General features: G+C 37.9%; 1 protein-coding gene across 8 annotated transcripts in view; it reads left to right on the forward strand.

Annotated features, from left to right (window-relative positions):
• Positions 1-18,971, forward strand: part of LRRC28 (leucine rich repeat containing 28) — a 136,812-nt gene that overhangs the window by 87,471 nt on the left and 30,370 nt on the right. For all 8 annotated transcript variants that reach the window (XM_034939489.3, XM_003816769.4, XM_003816770.4 and 5 more), the window contains one exon: positions 13,381-13,483. In XM_034939489.3, the coding sequence (XP_034795380.1) occupies positions 13,381-13,483 (103 nt within the window). The remainder of the gene's footprint in view (positions 1-13,380; positions 13,484-18,971) is intronic.

Here is an 18,971-nt window from a genome sequence, read left to right on the forward strand (position 1 = left end):
ATAAACATAATACAGGAACTTAAAAGTTGTATGAAATGAATGCTGTGATATCGCTCCGTATGATGGGAGGTGGGAATCTTACTTTGGGGAGCCACTTAATGAATTCAATTTCTTGCCAAAGAAGTGTGACTTAGGAGAAAACCAGTTTTTAAGTGGCTTCTTAGAGAAATGTAAGATTATAGCCTCTTCAAAAGGTAACTAGAGACACCACCTGTAAGGATGACTTAAATCACTTATAATACTGTCTAACCCATTAACAGTCTTTGAGTATGTTTCCCTAAGTCACTTGTAATACTGTTGAAACCATTAAGACTCTTTGACTATGTTCTTCTTAAGATGAAAAGATGCACCGGAAGAAAAGGATGTTCCTATTATTACTATGCCATCACAACTGAGTGACAGAAGATTCTACAGATAGAAGCTTTGTTCACAGTGGTGACTATCAGCAAGGAGGAGGGAAAGCAGTCACTTGAGCCTAGTGCTGTGAAATTTAATAGAGGCCTCGAGACGTGAATATTTGCTTTTGATTCAATACAGCTCTGTTAACTAAATAACTCAGAGAACTGCAACTCATTTCTTGGCTTCTGAAAGTGTAGGGAGATATAAAGAAAATGATTTTTTTTTCTAAGGCTTTTTAACCATGCGCTTCTGGTTTTCATTGCATAATTAATAAGTTCAATTATCCAGGCGTGTTTACAACTTATTCAATGTTGAATAATAGATATAAGGATTGTGTTCTGTTCACAAATTGACTATGGAAGAGCATCCTTTAGTTAGCTCCCAGGAAATGCCACGTCAGCCAAACTCAATGCCAGTAACTTCTGTAGTTTAAGAAAACAAGAAAACAAAAGTTGTATCCACTTTAGCGATGGAATTCTTATTCAATGTTAACTTAAAAAAACAGTGATTGGGCTGGGAACCGTGGCTCACGCCTGTAATCCCAACACTTTGGGAGACTGAGGCGGGTGGATCACTTGAGGTCAGGAGTTCTAGACCAGCCTGGCCAAGATGGTGAAACCCCGTCTCTACTAAAAACACAAAAATTAGCTGGGTGTGGTGGCAGGCACTTGCAATCCCAGCTACTGGTGAGGCTGAGGCCCCAAAATAGCTTGAACCCAGGAGGTTGCAGTGAGCCGAGATCGCACCACTGCACTCCAGCCTGAGCAACAGAGTGAGAAAAAAAAAAGCGATTGAATTTTTAATCAGGAACGTTTAGCACAGGACATTGAGATTTACAGAACAGCTTGTGCATAAACCACCGTGTAGTAAGCCCAACAGCTAGTAGAAAATAACTTTCTACGAGGGAAAATTAACTGGGTTTCTAAACCAGCCCCAGAATTATCTCTTGGAGATTCTAGTAGTGTTTATTTTCTTGGGAAGAGTTATTCTGTGTGTCAAGGACTTGTGCTACATAATGAAATGATGTTTGAAAAATATCAAATATAAATAGATTTTTAAAAATAAATGTACCTCTGCATTAACCTCAAATTGTTTATAGAAGAATTTTAGTGGACAAGCAAGCACGTGAGTGCAGAGAGTCATGTTTTAGCGTGATTCTACCACTCCTCCAGATCACACACTGTGACTTTGATAAGGGTATAAAGCTGGCCCTTTATCACATAACAGGAGAACACTCCAGTTTTTTGTAGTGGTAGTACACTTGTATTTGTTTGTAGGAATTGGATGCCTTACGTAGAAAAAACATATAGCAAGTAATGGTGCAGTTTTAGAAACTAGCTCCTAGGCATTTTCAAAGCACATGCTGAAATCCCTTCTCTTTTTGTAAATGGCATGTAAAAGGCACAAATCTGTTAACTGTACTTGTTTTTTCTATTGCCTCTTGTTCCTACTTTCTCTGTATTTGCTTAGAAAGTCAGGAAAAGAATTGCTGTTTACTATTTTTTAATAAAAAAGTCCACACAGTAAAACTATTTAAACTTCAATCAAGTATTGAAATGAGTTGGAAACCAGTTAATAATTTCCTAATCTCAGACTTGGAGATGAGTGTAAACTGTACTGTACTGAACTGTGAATGTATTTCATCTGCAGTTTGAAGAACTATGGCCTTGACGTCATTATTTAATGGGACTAATTTGCAGAATTTGTGGCCTTAAGTAAATTTCAGTAAAGAACTTCATTCTAGTATGGACAAAAAGTCCCAGAAGTTGGAGTGAGTTCTGTGTTTGAGTAGAAGGTGTGGAAGGTGTGATAGCTGCTTTCAAAAAGGGGGCCCAAACATGTGACAAAATGATATTCTATAGTAATTGTTGGGCAGGTCTCTATCTAATGAAAACAGAGAAGAGAAAGTCTTGAAAACAAGGTTCAAAATCTAGTAGTGGGAAGAAATGAGAGAATTAGTCTGTTAACAAAAATCCACACAGATCTTGTTTCACAAGAAAAGTTAGAGCTCTGGAATGCAAATTTTGTCAAGGAAATGGATGTGCAATGCTTCTTTTTGAGCTCTGTCTTTTTGTAAGTATTTGTAACAAAAACTGTTCTTTATCCTTGTTCTGCTTACTCATCTGAGCCTATTCTACTGTCTTCTTTTTTTTTTTTTTTTTTTTTGAGATGGAGTCTCCCTCTGTCACCCAGGCTGGAGTGCAGTGGCATGATCTGGGCTCACTACAACCTCCACCTCCCGGGTTCAAGTGATTCGCCTGCCTCAGCCTCCTGAGTAGCTGGGATTATAGGCGCACACTGCCATGGCTGGCTAATTTTTGTATTTTTAATAGAGACGGGGATTTCGCCGTGTTGGCCAGGCTGGTCTCGAACTCCTGACCTCAGGTGATCCACCTGGCTCAGCCTCCCAAAGTGCTGGGATTACAGGCGTGAGCCACCGCGCCCGGCCTGTTCTGTTGTCTTCTGACAGTGCTTTGTTTTTCTTTCATTGCATAAGGGTTTTGCTCTTGTGTTAGGTTTTCCTAGGAAGCTAACAGGATTATTTCATGTGGCTTCTGCAGCACCGGCCAGATGTTGACTTACTGTGCTAATGTATGAAGAGAAAAGTGCACCTAGATTAGGTGAGCTTTAAATGAACAAATTTGTATTTTTCTCTAAGTTTTGGAGTAGGATTTAGGGGGTGGGACATGATTAATGTGAAGAAAGTGAGCCCTGTTCTCCCAAATATCAATTAAGAGAAAAAGAAATGTTCATTCTTAGGGCACAATGTGAAGTTTAGAAAAATAGCAGTATGAGGGCTAGCACCATGAGCAGAATGTTTACCAGGAGAGTTTTTTGTTGTTCTCGTTCTAGAACTCACAGCTTTTTAAATAGTGACAAAAATGTGCAGTACTAGTGAAGTCTGGAAGATGTTATGAATTGACTTAAAAGCAAGAATCTGGAGTCTCCATCAGTCATAGCTTTCAGTAAAGTTCTTAAGTTCCAAACAAACCAGAAAAACAGGAACATAGTGCAGCTGAGCAAGCAGTTCAGGGCACAATGCAGTGAAGACATTTTGCTCTTCATACAAGCAGCCATGGCAGTGTTGTATTTTCCAAGTCCATACTGGACAGTCAGCCTGTTTCCTTCTCTAGGATCTTCTCTGAAGGAATTCTTGGTATTTCTGCCATAAATCTGTAAATTAGAACTAGCTCACCAGTTTTCTAGACCTTTAAAGCAAGCAAAGAGAAACTTTGTTCCTCACTTATCTCTTTGGCAATGTCTGCTTCAAGACCCCACTCTGATACTACACCTGGATGCCTTGGGCAAGAACCAGCTCTCTCACCCTTAGCCCCCGGGGAATCCTGCTAGGTAGTACCACTCCCTGGCCTGCATGGGAGTGCCCTGCTTGTATCAGAATGATGTGTTGGGGGAGGCTGTCTAACTTCCGTCATGGTGAAACAGGCAGATGCACCTTTCAATCCCAGCTCTACCACTTGATAGCTGTGGAATCTTGGACTTCGGAAGGTTATTGAAGTCTCAGTAAAAGGGAGCACGGTTGTGAGAATAAGATCCATAAAACACGTATCACTTACAAATACCACATAAGCATACAGTCAATATGAACTGTTTTACTCTGTAACTAGACTGTAAGGAAGTGTAGGAACTGTGTGTCTTCATGTTTGGACCCCAAGCACTGAGCACAGTGCCTAGCCCATTCCTTGTGATCTCTTTGTTACCTGAACTGTGCAAGAGAAATAGAGATGCTGCAGCATGAATATTTAAAGCCACAGCAAAGGAAGCCTGCAGTCATTCAAATTCATTAAAATCTATTTGTTTTAATTTAACAGTTGATGATCTACCATGTGTAAAGTTATCTTATTAAATTATAATTCACTGTGAAGTCTTATTTTGTAAAAGGTGAATAGAAAGACAGTGACTTTGTAAGAGAGTTAATGGAGTCTGTGTGTTTATGTGTATTTAAAGAAGCTAGCACTTAAAAATTTATTACTCTGAGAAAGTGGTTGAAGGGTTCTCTTTGTAAAAAGCATCATGTAGGTAATTTAAATTCATTTTAAGAATTATTTTGGAATACACTGTAAATTATTCTGAATTTATTACTAAGAAGCCCACATTTTATAGTATTTAAAGCATTGTAATTATGACTAATAATATCTCTGATTTATTGAACTATGATAATTGGTTTAACATTGATAGAGCATTCCAAATAATTTATTTTGATTGATTGCTTTGATGCTGTTGTTTCTTTTGCCCCATCATTTTGTTGATGAGAATATACCATTCACCTTTTGATAAAGTAAATGAGTTTCATACTGGTCAGCATGAAGTAAACACAGATCCTGTTCTGTCCTCTCCTGTGCTGTCATTCCATGCTTGCTTTTACAGTATGGTTAAAAGGGCAGTAGCCTGAATACACAGGAGCTTTTTGTTCCATTTTCAGCCATGTGGACTGCGTATGCCAGAGCCTTGAGGTTATAAGCAAACAAACAAACAGAATTGGAGTTTGTGCAGGACTCCTAGATTTTGCTAATTTCTAAGTCAGAAACTTTGATCTGTGAGTTTGGAAGAAAAAAAGGAAATATTTTGTACACAATACAGTACTTTAAAAAGCCACATGAAAAAGTTCTTTGTGGCTGTAGCATCTGTACGATGGACAGCTTCCTTGCGTTATAGATTTTACATACTGAGCAATTTTGCACAGGAACTTTAAAAATATTATTGCGTGATGTATCTATTGTAAGGTATCGGTGCATTAATAGTAATTAAAGGAAGAAAACAAACCGCCCCAGTGGTTAGTACACGAGTGATCTCTTCCAAAGTTAGTTATTGAGTGAAGGGTTTTTTATCTTAAGAATATAAGAAACATCTCAAAGCCTTTTCATGAAGTACATGTTCGTATTTCAGCCTCATAATGATTACGAATGCCATTCCATTGTGCTTGGGGGTTTTTGCCAGCCGACTGCCTTCTGGCCAGGATCACGCTCTCAAGAGGCCATCACAGCGTTGCCTTTACAGCCTGTGACCTTGCCCGGCGCTGCGGTGTCCTGGCCTCCCCACCAGGCTGTGCTGTGCCAACTAAAACAGCAGAGCTGCCTGGTTCTCTTCATCATCCTGCTGGTTCTCTTCATCATCCCACACTGTTTTGTGATCTCCTCTTTGTATTCAGAAGCGGGAGGTAAAAGACTAAGATGTATCGAATACCAATTATTTTGCCAGGAATAAAACTGGGCACTACATCCGTTGTTTAATCTTCATAACAGGTCTGTGAGAAAGGTACTCTTATCCCCTTATTGCACTGGAGGAAGCAGGCTCAGAACATTTCATTTCCCTTCATGTCAGGAAGCAGTTAGTAAGTGAGGAAGCAGGATTCAGACTCAGTTCTGACTCCAGCACCCACTGCATTGTCTAATTTCAGTACTGCCACTCCCCACTCTATATCAGATTGTGTATTTGGAAAGTTTAAGTGTCTGTATTACATACTCATGTCCATGAGGCATTATGCTGGCTAATGTATAATACATCTGAACATAGCAGATACTGATTTTCTTTCAGCTTTAACATAAAATAGTCTATTTCATGGTGGGCATATATAAAAAATTACCTTCCTCAGAGTAGCCAGGAGGTGCAAACTGAATTATGTGGAATATTGAAAAGCTAACACAAGATCTGAACCTAATAGCATTTTTAAATTATCAACTCATTTTTTCCTATAAAACTAACATAGGGAAAGAAGACTAAACTATGTAAGAAGTAGCAAGTGTCAGCTCTTATTTAACTGTATTGTATGCTCTTTGCATGTCACCTCATTTAATTTGCATAAGCTCTTTTTGCAGTATAGAGAAAAGAGGTGCTTCCTCTGTCATGTCCCATTTTGTGCCCTTGGTTTGAGGGGATGAATCATTGTCTCTAGAGGCCGCTGCCTCCAACTCTTCTCTGTGCAATTAAAGTATAGAAAAGTGTTACTACCATTTGCTGCATGCCAAAGAGAATTCTCTCTTAATTGGCCTTCTTCTACTGTAGGCTGTGCTTCCAAATATGTCACTTACTAATAATGAGAACAGTAACTGCCATATATTGGAGAAGGTTATGTGCCAAGAATGCTATTTGATAATTTTTAAACCTTGTTAGCAATTCTCACTAAACCTGAGGACAGCTTTATTTTCCCCATTATACAGATGAGGAAACTAAGCCGCACATTTAGTAAATAGAACAAGGATTCAAACCCCGGTTGTCGGACTCCAAGACTGTGCTCCTGCTCTCTTAACTAGTATGCCACACCCCTTACCATTGCATATACCCAAGTAAAGAGTATTTTCTGCTTTCTGTGAGCCCCCTAGGGGCTCTGAAAGACAAATCTGAGACCAGAGATCATTTGCATTTTATCAACGCAGTTTTATTTTGAAAAAATATTCCAAAGTGTTCTATGTACCTTTGAAGTCTTCTATTTGTGGCTATAGGACTTGTTAAGCACCTTTTCATCTACCTGTTGGCCTTTCATATATGTTCTTTGGAAAAATGTCTGTTTAGATGCTTTGCCCATATTTCAATCGATTGTTTTTCTTCTATTGAGTTGTAAGAGTTCTTTATGTATACCAGAGAAGTAGTGAAGAAATTTAAAATAGGAAATCTTAGTGCCATGTTGAGGCCTTTTTTATGCAAGTGGATTCTGGTATTTATAGTTTTCCCATCTATATTTTATAAATGTATTGCCTTTTATACCAATAGATATGTCCATGCATGTTTACTTAAGTTAACAGTATGCAATATTTTGGTAATTCTCTAGGCTGATGCTTAAAAAACATATTGTATGGTGATTTAAATATCACAATTTTTTTAAACATTCAGTGACCTTGCAACCGGTAAGATTGAGGGACCAGGTACTGTTACACCATTTAACATATGAGCAAACAGAAACTCTGCTCACATGCCTCGTAAGTGAATAGTCAGACACATGAGTCCTCTTATCCCCACAGTGTGGAAATTATTCTCTTCAGTGACTTACTTCTAGGTTAACGCCTCTCTTTTTTTTTTTTTTTTTAGCAGGGTCTCACTCTTTTGCCCAGGCTGGAGTGCAGTGGTGTAGTCATGGCTCACTGCAGCCTTGAAGTACTGGGCTCAAGTGATCCTCCTGCCTCAGCTTCCTGAGTAGGTGGGACTCTAGACATGGGCCACAATGCCCAGCTAATAGTCATTTGTTCATTCATTCATTCATTCATTCATGTGTTTTGAGACAGAGTCTTGCTCTGTCACCCAGGCTAGCGTGCAGTGGTGCAGTTGTGGCTCACTACAGCCTGGAACTCCTGGGCTCAAGTGATCTTTCTGCCTCAGCTTCCTGAGCAGCTGGAACTATAGGCATGTGCCACCACTCCCAGCTAATTGTTTTGTAGAGACAGAATCTTGCTGTTTCCCAAGCTGATCTTAAACTTCTGGCCTTAAGTGACTCTTGTTTACTTTTGTTTTATGATAAATTACATTTTAATACAATAGTTTAAGAAATAAAATTAATGCAGAGTAATCCGTGGTAAACAAAATAGCAAAAATTTGAATCAAGACAGGATCTGGCAATGCCGTGTTGAGACATTTGAAGCCTAAGGCAAAAGGAAAAATGTGCACTCCTGTGATTTTATTCTAGAGCATTAATTTTTTTAGGGCATTAAAGTACTTGAAAAAATATCAAAAACTGAAAGTAGATGTATTAAAACTTGACATTATTCTAAGTTTAAATATTTTGTTTATACTAAAGCCAGAATTCATTGTAAATTTACTTCTCTAGCTTTAATGGAAGCACACTCACCAAAAATATTTTCATTACAACCATTACCTATTAAAAAAATAAATAAAAACCTGTATGTGTGGTACACATTTTTCCTTTCCAAATTGCATGACCTCTGTTCAGTGTTATTTTCCTTTGAAGAAGTTTGTGTGTATATATATATTTAAGTAAATTTTATTATGTATATTTCAGGTTTATAACACAATATTATGGGATACAAATAAATAGTAAAGTGGTTACTGTAGACAAACAAATGAACATATCTATCATCTCACATAGTTTTTCATGACAAGAGCAGCTAAAAATTTATTTAACAAAATTCCGTAATACAGTACAAGTTTATTAACCATAGTCTTCATGTTGTACATTAGATCTCTGAACTTGTTCATCCTATATGTCTGCTATTTTCCATCCTTACCTTCTTCCCACATGATAACGCCTGTTTCAATCTCCTTGTGTACGTGAGCTCCCTTTTTTTTTTGTCTTTTTTTAGATGGAGTCTCCCTCTGTCACCCAGGCTGGAGTGCAGTGGTGCTATCTCAGCTCACTGCAAGCTCCGCCTCCCGGGTTCACGCCCTTCTCTTGCCTCAGCCTCCCGAGTAGCTGGGACTACAGGTGCCCGCACCATGCCTGGCTGGCTAATTTTTTTGTATTTTTAGTAGAGACGGTTCCACCATGTTAGCCAGGATGGTCTTGATCTCCTGACCTCGTGATCTGCCCGCCTTGGCCTCCCAAAGTGCTGGGATTACAGGCATGGAGCTCTTTTTAAAAAAATACTCTGTATATAAGTGAGATTGTGCAATATTTTTCTTTGTATGTCTGGCTTATTTCACTTAGTATAATGTCTTCCAGATTCATCCAGGTTTGGCATAAATCTCTTTCTTTTTTAAGGCTGAAAAATATTCCATTATGTATATATACCACATTTCTTTATCTAATCATTCATCAGTGGGCATTTACATTGTTTCCATATCTTGGATGTGGTGAATAATGGTGCAGTGAACATGGGAGTGCAGATGTCTTTATGAGGTGATGACTGTGTATCTCCTTTAGATATATACCCAGGAGAGGGATTGCTGAGTCATGTGGTAGTTCTATTTTTAATTTCTTTAGGAACCTCCATACTGTTTTCCATAATGGCTGCACCAATCTACAGTCCTACCAACACATACTAGGGTTCCCTTTTCTCCACACCCTCAGCAACATTTGTTATCTCTTATCTTTTTTATAATAGCCATCCTTATAGGTATGAGGTGATAATCTCATAGTGGTTTTAATTTGCATTTCCTTTATTAGTGATGTTGAGCACCTTTTCATCTACCTGTTGGCCTTTTGTATATGTTCTTTGGGAAAATGTCTGTTTAGATGCTTTGCCCATTATTTAATTGAGTTGTTTTTCTGCTATTAAGTTATGAGTTCTTTATAAATTTTGTATATTAACCTCTTATCAGTTATGTGGTTTGTAGTTATTTTTTTTCCCTGTCAGTAGGTTGCCTTTTCGTTTTAATTGTTTTTTTTTTTGCTGTGCAGAAGCTTTTTAATTTGATGTAGTCTCCTTTATTTTTGTTTTTGTAGCCTGAGCTTTTGGTGTGATATCGAAAAAATCATTGCCAAGTCCAATGTCAAGGAGCTTTTCTCCTATGTTTTATTCTAGGAGCTTTATGGTTTCAGGTCCTATATTTAGGTTTCTTGATCAATTTTGAGTTGATTTTTGTGTATTGTGTCAGATAAGGGTCCAATTTTATTCTTTTGCATGTGGAAATCCAGCGTTCCCGGCACCATCTATTCAAGACACTTTCTGTTCCCTGTTATGTCCTCTTGGTGGCCATTTATGTTTGGATTCATTTCTGGACTCTCTGTTCTGTTCCATTGGTCTAGGTTTCTGTTTTTATGCCAGCCTCATAGTGTTTTGGTTACCATAGCTTTGTAAAATAATTTTAAATCAGGAAGTGAGATGCCTCCAGTTTTATTTTTCTGTCTCAGTATTGCTTTGGCTATTTGGGGTTTTTTTGTTGTTGTTGTTTTGGTTTTTTTGTAGCTCCATATGAATTTTAGAAATTTTTTTCTACTTTTATGAAGAATGCCACTGGAATTTTCATAGACCTTATATTAAATCTGTATATTGCTTTGGGTAGTTTGGACATTTTGACAGTATTAATTCTTCCTATCCATGAACACTGGATATCTTTCCATTTATTTGTGTATTATTCATTTTCTCCCATCAGTTTTTTATAGTTTTCAGTGTACAAATCTTTTTACCTCCTTAGTTACATTTATTCCTAGATATTTTTTAAAAATACTATCACAAATGGGATTGTTTTCTTGATTTCTTTCTTTGGTAGGTTGTTATTTGTATATAGAAATGCTATGAATTTTATACGTTGAAATGTATCCTGTAGCTATAGTGAATTCATTTGTATGTTCTACTAGTTTTTTTTTGTGAAATCTTTGGGGTTTCATCTCTTTTATTTTTTACATATTTTCAGCTCAGTTAACACCACGGTTATTCTCTTCTGGCATCTGCACACTTTATAATTGTTTTTATCTTCTAGTCTTAGAGATCTTTTTTTGGTGTACTGGAGTAAAAATGGACTAAAAAGTTCATAAATGACACTGAGATAGCTGAATCACCATTTGAAAAAAGAAATTATTAGCTGTACTTTTTATGCCATATAAGAATAGACTCCAAATAAATTAGGACTCTATTTGTTAAAAAAAGGAAAAGAATAATGAAACCATGTAAACACTAGAAGAAAACATCGGTGAATTCTGCTTAAACTTGGATGTCACAGGGAAGAGGTTTTCTAACTACGACTCAAAATCTGGAGGCAATTTAAAAAAAGATAAATTGGAAGACTTTTCAGAATTTTGCATGACAAAAATACACCATCAGCTAAGTTAAATGATAGCTGACAAACTGAGAGAAAGTAGTCATAACATAAACCACAGACATGGAACCAATGTCCTTGATACGTAAAGGACTCTTAAAAAACAAGGGATGAAATACCAAAAACCTGATCAAAAAATGAGAAAAATATTTGAACAGGCAATTTACAAAATGTATATAAATGCCCCTCAGACATAGTTTTGAAATGTTCAAACTCATAAGTAGAAAAATGCAAGTTAAAACAATGTCAAGATACCTTTTCTTACCTATAAGGATGGCAAAAATTTAAAAACGTGATGTTTTGCTTCCTATGGGGAAGCAGATGCTCTCATACGTAGCTGGTGGGGGTGTAAATTGTTGTAACCCTTTTGAGGGAAATTGTGCTTCCTTTTTGTAACTGGGCAGGATGATTGTAATAAGACCAGCAGGAAGTAATGTTAACCCACCCTACCCTCTCCCACAGGAACTCTTTCTTACCTTAACTTTATATTACGCTCCTCCTGCTTTCTGGGACAAATTGTCCAGAACCCATTTGTGAAGCAAAAGACCTTCAACCAGCCTCTCTAATAGCAGTGATCGTATTGTATTACAGTTACTGTTTTTCCTGCTTCCACATCGGTTATGCTGTATTCATAGCTACATTTCCAAGGCCTAGCACAGTGCCTGAAGGTCCTTAATGGTTAAATGGGTTTTCTTTTGCAATGTAAATGAAACTAAAAACCTCCTGATTCAGCTGTCTGGGGCTTTGACTTTCCTAAACTAAAGAAAGACGAGGAGGAGGAGCTCTCCTTCAGCCTATCTTCTATGTTTGTAAGCAGAACCCTAGAAAACCTTTCAAAGACTATGTTCTTTCTTTTTTCTCTCTCTCTCTTTTTAAAACTTTTAGTCAGGGTCTGGCTCTGTTGCACAAGCTGGATGCAGTGGAATGATCTTGGCTCATTGCAGCCTCGACCTCCCAGGCTCAAACAATCCTTTCACCTCTCCCGAGCAGCTGGAACTAGAGACACATGCCACCACACCTGGCTAATTTTTTTGTATTTTTTTGGTAGAGATAGGGTTTCACCATGTGGCCCAGACTGGTCTTGAACTTGTGGGCTCTAGCAATCCGCCTGTCTTCGCCTCCCAAGGTACCGGGATTACAGGCATAAGCACCACCACCCCCCACCCCTGCCATATTATGTTCTTTCTTAAGAGCAGATGGTTAGCAAGACTGCTCAGGACTCTGTTGTGTACCTCTGGGACAATAAAGACAAATAGCCCTAGTCAGTGAGTGCTTAGGAGTGGAGAGGAGAGCTGGTCGGACATTCCTGGGCACATGGGAAGGGATGGCCTGGATATCTGAGAAGTGTCTCCACCACCTGTACTTGCTGGGAATCTCCATCCGTACTTTCAGGCTTATTTCCTCACTGGATCCTCTTCCATTCTTTGCCCTCTCACTGCCCTGCTACCTCTGGGAAATACCTGAATTCTGCCTCTTTCTGACATTCTTGTTACTGTTGTAGGCCCTTCTTTTGGGGCCCCCTTTCTCAACTTCCTCCCTTTCTAGGTTCATACCCACTCCAGCCCCTGCTCTCTGGCCCTTAAGTCTTGTCTATGCCACTGTCACACCTCACGGGACTGGGATTTGGGTTCTGCTTCACTTCTTCCTCATGAGGAAGTTCTGTCCATTCCTACATCTGCCTGGATCTTCAGACTCCTGCCTAGCCAGTGCCTGATCCCTAATCCTCCTCCATCCACCTTTGCCCATGGGAGGTGAGACACAGAAAATCTCTGTATAAGGTGTTAAAGAAAAAGTTATTCAGTGGCACTTGTTAAAGCATAGTAAGGAAGACTTTGAGACCATCAGCCTAGGTACAATAACCGCTGCAACTGGGTCTTGTAGTTGGGGAAAGAGATTGGGCCAGCTCTGAATATAACGTGGGCAAGTAGGAATTTACAGCCAAGGAGCAAGGTGGTCAGTGGATGGAAAATTGCTCAGAGGAAACATCAGGAATAAGGAGACAATATGTAGTTCTGGGAAGAAAAGGGATGACTGACTTAGCAGAGTTCTTTGCTAAAACTGGATTTTACAGGGTCCACACGTGGACCTAGAAGAAGGTTTAGGAACCTGACTAAAGTTTGGCCAAGCAAAGAATCTGTATCAAGGGGCAGAACTAGGTTTGTTTAGGCTGACCCATAACTTACTTTATATAACACTTTTTATGGTTTTCTTCCAGAGTAGAAATTTTCGAATATTTCTAATACTATGTATTAAATTTTATATTTCACATTATAATGGTGCCTGTATATAGGAATTACAGCACTTTTCTTTCTAATCCAGATTTAGGTCGATCTCGAGAACTACAATATGTATACGTGGATAACAACATTCACCTGAAAGGCTTGCCATCTTATCTGTACAATAAAGTCATCGGGTGCAGTGGGTAAGGCCGATTTCACATTTTGAACTAAAAAATAGATTAACTACTTTTGGTACTTCTGTTCAATTTTGTCTTTGCCCTTGATGATATGCTAAACCAGGTATCCTTAGAAACTAAGGATATTGGGCAGGCAGTTTGGAATATTGCACATTGGGTTCAGTCAGTAAGTTATTATTTTCTAGTCTAAAGAAAAATGAATCCATGTATACCTTTTTTATTACAGAAAGAAACACCTTTATTTCCCCCCACACACCCCAGCTTTATTGAGGTAGAGTTGACAAATAAAATTGTAATTATTTAAATTGTACACGTGATGGTTTGATGTACATACCACACGTACCGTTATAAACTCAGTGGTGCTAGTCACAGAAAGTAGAGGAATCAGCATTAATTTAGAAGGTTTTCTTTCACTGAAGCCCATTGCAATGACAGTTTTACTGCAGTGACAGTCCTAGTGTCTAGGATTTTACCAGTTGGAAATATTTAGAACTCAACATTTGAGATAGTCCCTCAAAATAAATCATGATTCTAGCAACCAAAACAGATATTTCAGTTAATGGGCTTTTATTTTCAGAGCAGCAATAATCTTTTCTTTTTAGTCAGGCTTTTAGAAAGATGGCTTCATCTTCTCCTTCTACAACGCTGGCACAGAACCACCCTAAAGTGTTTCCCTGAGTGGCCAAGGATTAAGATGGGGCCACTCAACCACCAGGACCCACTTGTGACTGACCTTCCCTTCCCCACTTCAGCAGCCAAGTGAACACCCCGGGGGCGACCTAATCAGCATGTTTGACTCTCCCCTTCTAGTCCCCATCATCCTGCATGACTTGGCCCATGCTATGAGTAGTTCTGGCAAGAAAAGGGATGACAATAAGTGTATACATAGAAGACAGCTGTTCCCCCCGTTGGTATAGCATAACTCCAGGGGCAGTCCTAGGAGTAGTGGCCTTCTTTTAGGAAAACTTATGCAGCTGTCTTGGGAAAGCCCAAGATGACTTCAGTGCCTATACAGGCTGATGAACTCCAAGCTGAGAGATGTATTCTGGAACCTTCTGTGAAGCGAAGATAATAGAATAGGTGTTTTTAGCTCAGTGATTTTTCTACAGCTGATTATGTCACAGCTGTGATACTATGTAGTCATTAATCCTAATGAGTTCTTAAAGGATCATTAATATAGCCTAATTCTTCCAGGTGGCAAATAAAGTGCCTGCAATCACCATGGTACATAGAACGATGCAAGCAAGCTCCAAAGCTGAAGGCACTTTTTCCCACACCAAAACCTTCAGAGACCACACTGAAATGCGATCTGCATCTCTGCCACAATTAAGGAGTAGCTTTTGTTTAAGAAAAAGTGCCTTATACTTTGTCGTTTAGATATAGATGTTATTGACTACTAGAAAGTTCTGTTTGTGCTAAGTAGAGAGAGATTTTTAAATCTTTGACTTGGTGTCTGGTAGCAGTGGTAGTGAATTTGATGAGAACTCCAAATCTTTTTAAAAAAACAAAACACTAGGGGAAAATACACAAATTATTAGGTAGTAGTCTACTTTTTTATTATTAAACTTTTGTTATAGTAATAGAGAAATAAAATTATTAACAGGATAGTATCAAACAACCAGTTTTCTAATAGTAGTATTGAGGTAATAAGCAGTCCTACTTACAAATAGCCTATAATCTAAAGGCATTTTTAGCCTGTTGGTTTAAATCAAAACTCGAAATGCTTTCTTCATCGAAACAGCTCTGGCCACTATATTCCTAAGCAAACTCATTAAAGAGTCATTTGACCTATTTTGCACCCCCAAAATTATAATAATACTTCTATGGCAAAATGTGCTCAGAATTTTAATAGATGATAACTACTGAAGCTTTGACAACAAGCATTAAGAGTCTTCTTTCTTCTGCCTCTTTTATCTGTTGGATATGTGAAAAGGGACTTCCCAGTTCCAGTTCAAAGTAGTGTTGCTTAGTGCCTCAGCCTAAAGGAAAGGAGGGGGAAGGGGTAGTAGCACAAGGGCCTGGGGGAAATCTAGTAAAAGGACATACGTGTGTTTAAAGCCTAGAAAGTGCCCTTCTTGATTCAGAACACGAATTTTGGTCCAGTTGTTCCTTCAGTGAACATTTATTGAGCAACTACTCTGTTTGGTCACTGTATGAGATAATGGCTGTACAGTGATGAGCTAAGCGATGCAGTACCTGCCCGCATGGACCTTCTGATCTAGCCAGGGAGTCAAGCAAACCCTAAATAATTTAACAAACTTGGTACTAGTTCTCTTTAAGGAGGTAATATTTAATCTGAGACCTGAAAGATCAACTCCCTTCGTTCTTCACTGCTATCATATGTTGCATCTGACCTAGATGTAGGCTTGGGATATAAGAACAGTTTCTGCTGTGCTATACAAGCTCTGAAGCAGTTACAGTACCCTTTTCAGATTGAGGGTCTAAGAATTAGAGCAACAACTGAGCAAAATGAACACAGCTTTAGGTACTTGTGGGACAATATAAGAAAAGTCTGAGATATATACGTATTTATCTCAGATTCACATCTCAGAGGGAGAATAGAGAGAGAATGGGGTATAAAACTTATAACTAGGTATGAAAACAGCAAATAACAAATGTAGCAGTTTTAAGAAATCTCAGAAGTCTCATAAAATTCTTTCGTATTCATGGAAATGCAAACAAAGTTAGCTTCTTCTTATTCTATGTTTATTTGTCAAATAATTTGTGAACATTAGCAAATCAGCACAGTGCTAGAAATTGTGGGAAAAACCAAGATAGTTTAAATGTTTATCTTGATATGCAAAAATAACTGTAATACAAATAATAGATACCCTAAGAGAGGTAGAGTGATGGAAATGTATAGCATGGAACTGTGTTTTATAACCTAGCTTCAAAGCCACACACTGTTGTTTCTGTTATATCCTGTTGATTACACAGGTCAACCCTATTCACAGTAGGAGGTGACTACATGGAGAGTGACCACTAGGAGCGAGGACCATTGGGGGCCCACTTGGAGACTGGCTGCCACAGCTTCATGGCATCTATACTATTTGCTAGCCTCATGGAAAAGAATGATCTTTATTTTTTCTGGGTTTTTCTTGTTATTACAGGAGTAAATGTCCTCAGTCTTCTACATTGTAGCCAGAAAGAGAGGTTCATCCCATGTTAGAATTTTAGAGAATGGTAATTGGCACATATACTTACTGAGGAGAACTTAATGGTAAAAGTAATCCTCTACAGGATGTTTTCTCCAATTGTTTAATTATGTAAGAAAAAAAAAAACCAAGCCACTACTTTGCTTTTTATTGTGTAAATAAGCAATTATGGCTGGATTTGTGTCCAAATTGGTTAAATACTATTCTAATGGTTTATTAATATAACCACTGAGAGTAATAGAGTTGTTTGTATGAGAAATGTATTCTGAGTTAAGCCAGTATACTAAAAGTATCCATTTTTATGTAGGGGCTGCCTGCCCCCAGTATCGGATACCTGAAACCCACTTCTGTGGAGCAGGACCAAAGTGGCCTGGCTGCAGATGAAAGTACTCAAGTGTGATTGAAATTGTCATTTAAGAGACCGAGTTTGCAGTTTGACGCCCATGAAGTTACTTGTTGTTAAAACAAAAATATTAATTACGTTTAAGTGTTAGCGGAATATAAGAGAACCCAGGGTCTCTACAATATAACTTTCACAATATCTAGGAAACGTTCCAAAATTACAAGACATGTAAAGAATCAGGAAAATGTGACCCATTCTCAAGAAGAAAGATGACCAGCAGAGACTCCAACTTGAGATGACCCAGATTGTTGAAGTGACAGAGATTTCAAAGCAACTGTTACAATTGTTCTCAATGAAGTAATGAATGAAAAGGCCAGAAAAATAGAGACTAAAAAAAAGGAAATTCTAGAATTGAAAACAGTGTCTGAAGTAAAAAATTAACTTGATGGACTTCATGGCAGAATGGTTGGAACAGAGGAAATGTCACTGAACTGGAGATAGATCAGTAGAAATGATCCAATCTGAAGGACACATAGAAAAGACATTGAAAACAAAAATGAACACAGCATCAGGGACCTGCTAGCCAATATAAAAGAATCTTATGCATGTATAATTGGCATCCTAGAAGGAAAATAGGGAGAGAATGGGTAACGTCAGTAACAAACATGTTTGAAGAAATAATGTTTAAAAATTTCCCAAATTTGATGAGAAACAAATTTACATTTTCAAGAAGCATAGCAAATCCTAAGCAGTATAAATTCAAAGAAAACCATGCGTAGGCAAAGCTGATGAATACAAAAGATAAAAAGAAAATTTTGAAAGCAACTAGAGAAATAACATTACATACAAAGGAGTAATTCAAAAAGATTGTTAATTTCTCATCAGAAACTTTGAAGTCCAGAAAACAATGCAACTACATTTTATAAGTGCTAAAGAAAAAAGTCAACTCAGAATTATATAAATACATTCTCAGAACAAAACTTAGCCTTAAGTAGCTCTGCCAAGATGACAGACTCTTTGTCCAAGCCAAGGTTTATTCTTTCTAGGTGACATAGTTTCTTCCCATCTCCATATCCACTTCTCCCCTTTCCTTTTACTTTTAAGCTGAAGAAAAACTTTTTTGCTAAAAAGGAGAAGGATAAATCTGTAGTAGTTCCCCCAAAAATGCACATGTAGATGACACAGCATACTTTCTGAAGGAGAAAAGATCATTATTTGGGTACTATCAAAAGTCATACAGCTCTCACTCCCCTCTCAGTCTATTATATATTAATATCTGTCTCTCCTCACTATAATAGGCCCAGCTCTGATCTTCAGTATGTTCCTCACAAATGTATATGCTCATATGTACCAAATACACAATTTTTATGGAGGCACAATTTGTAGTAGCTCCACACTACAAACAGCCCAAATGTCCATCATTACTGCACAGCAATGAAAATTAATAAACTCCAGTACACAAAGCAACATGGATGAATTCCAGAAGTATAATGTTGACAAAAGAAACCAGGCACAGCAACCTTCATGCTGTTCAAAAAGGCCAAACCAGACTATAGTGTTAGAATTTGGAATAGTGCTTCCCTTTGGGGTATGGGTTTTGCTTAGCAGTGGGACCCAAGCTGGTCTTCTGAGGTTCTTGTTCTTGACCTTGGTGGTGGTTAGTGTGTTCATCTTGTGAAAATCACAGAGCAATTGTGACTTGTGTACTTTTCTATATGATTATATTTTTAAATAATGTTTTAAATATTTTAAAGTTTACCTTAAAATATCGATAATTTATTCAACATTATATTAAAGAAAAACAATTATATTGGTATGTTAAGAGAAACTTTTGATGATTTTGTATGATTTCTGCTTTTGATGAATTCTGTAGCCACATATAATAATAATTTTTATATTAAATGATGATGTATTCAAACTATGGCCATTAAAATCAGGAATAAGAGAGGAGTGAGGGCCCACTGTCACCACTGCCATCTGTCTAATGCAATAAGAT

The sequence above is a fragment of the Pan paniscus genome, chromosome 16 (genome assembly GCF_029289425.2).
Source record: "Pan paniscus chromosome 16, NHGRI_mPanPan1-v2.0_pri, whole genome shotgun sequence".
NCBI classification, from domain to species: Eukaryota; Metazoa; Chordata; class Mammalia; order Primates; family Hominidae; genus Pan; species Pan paniscus.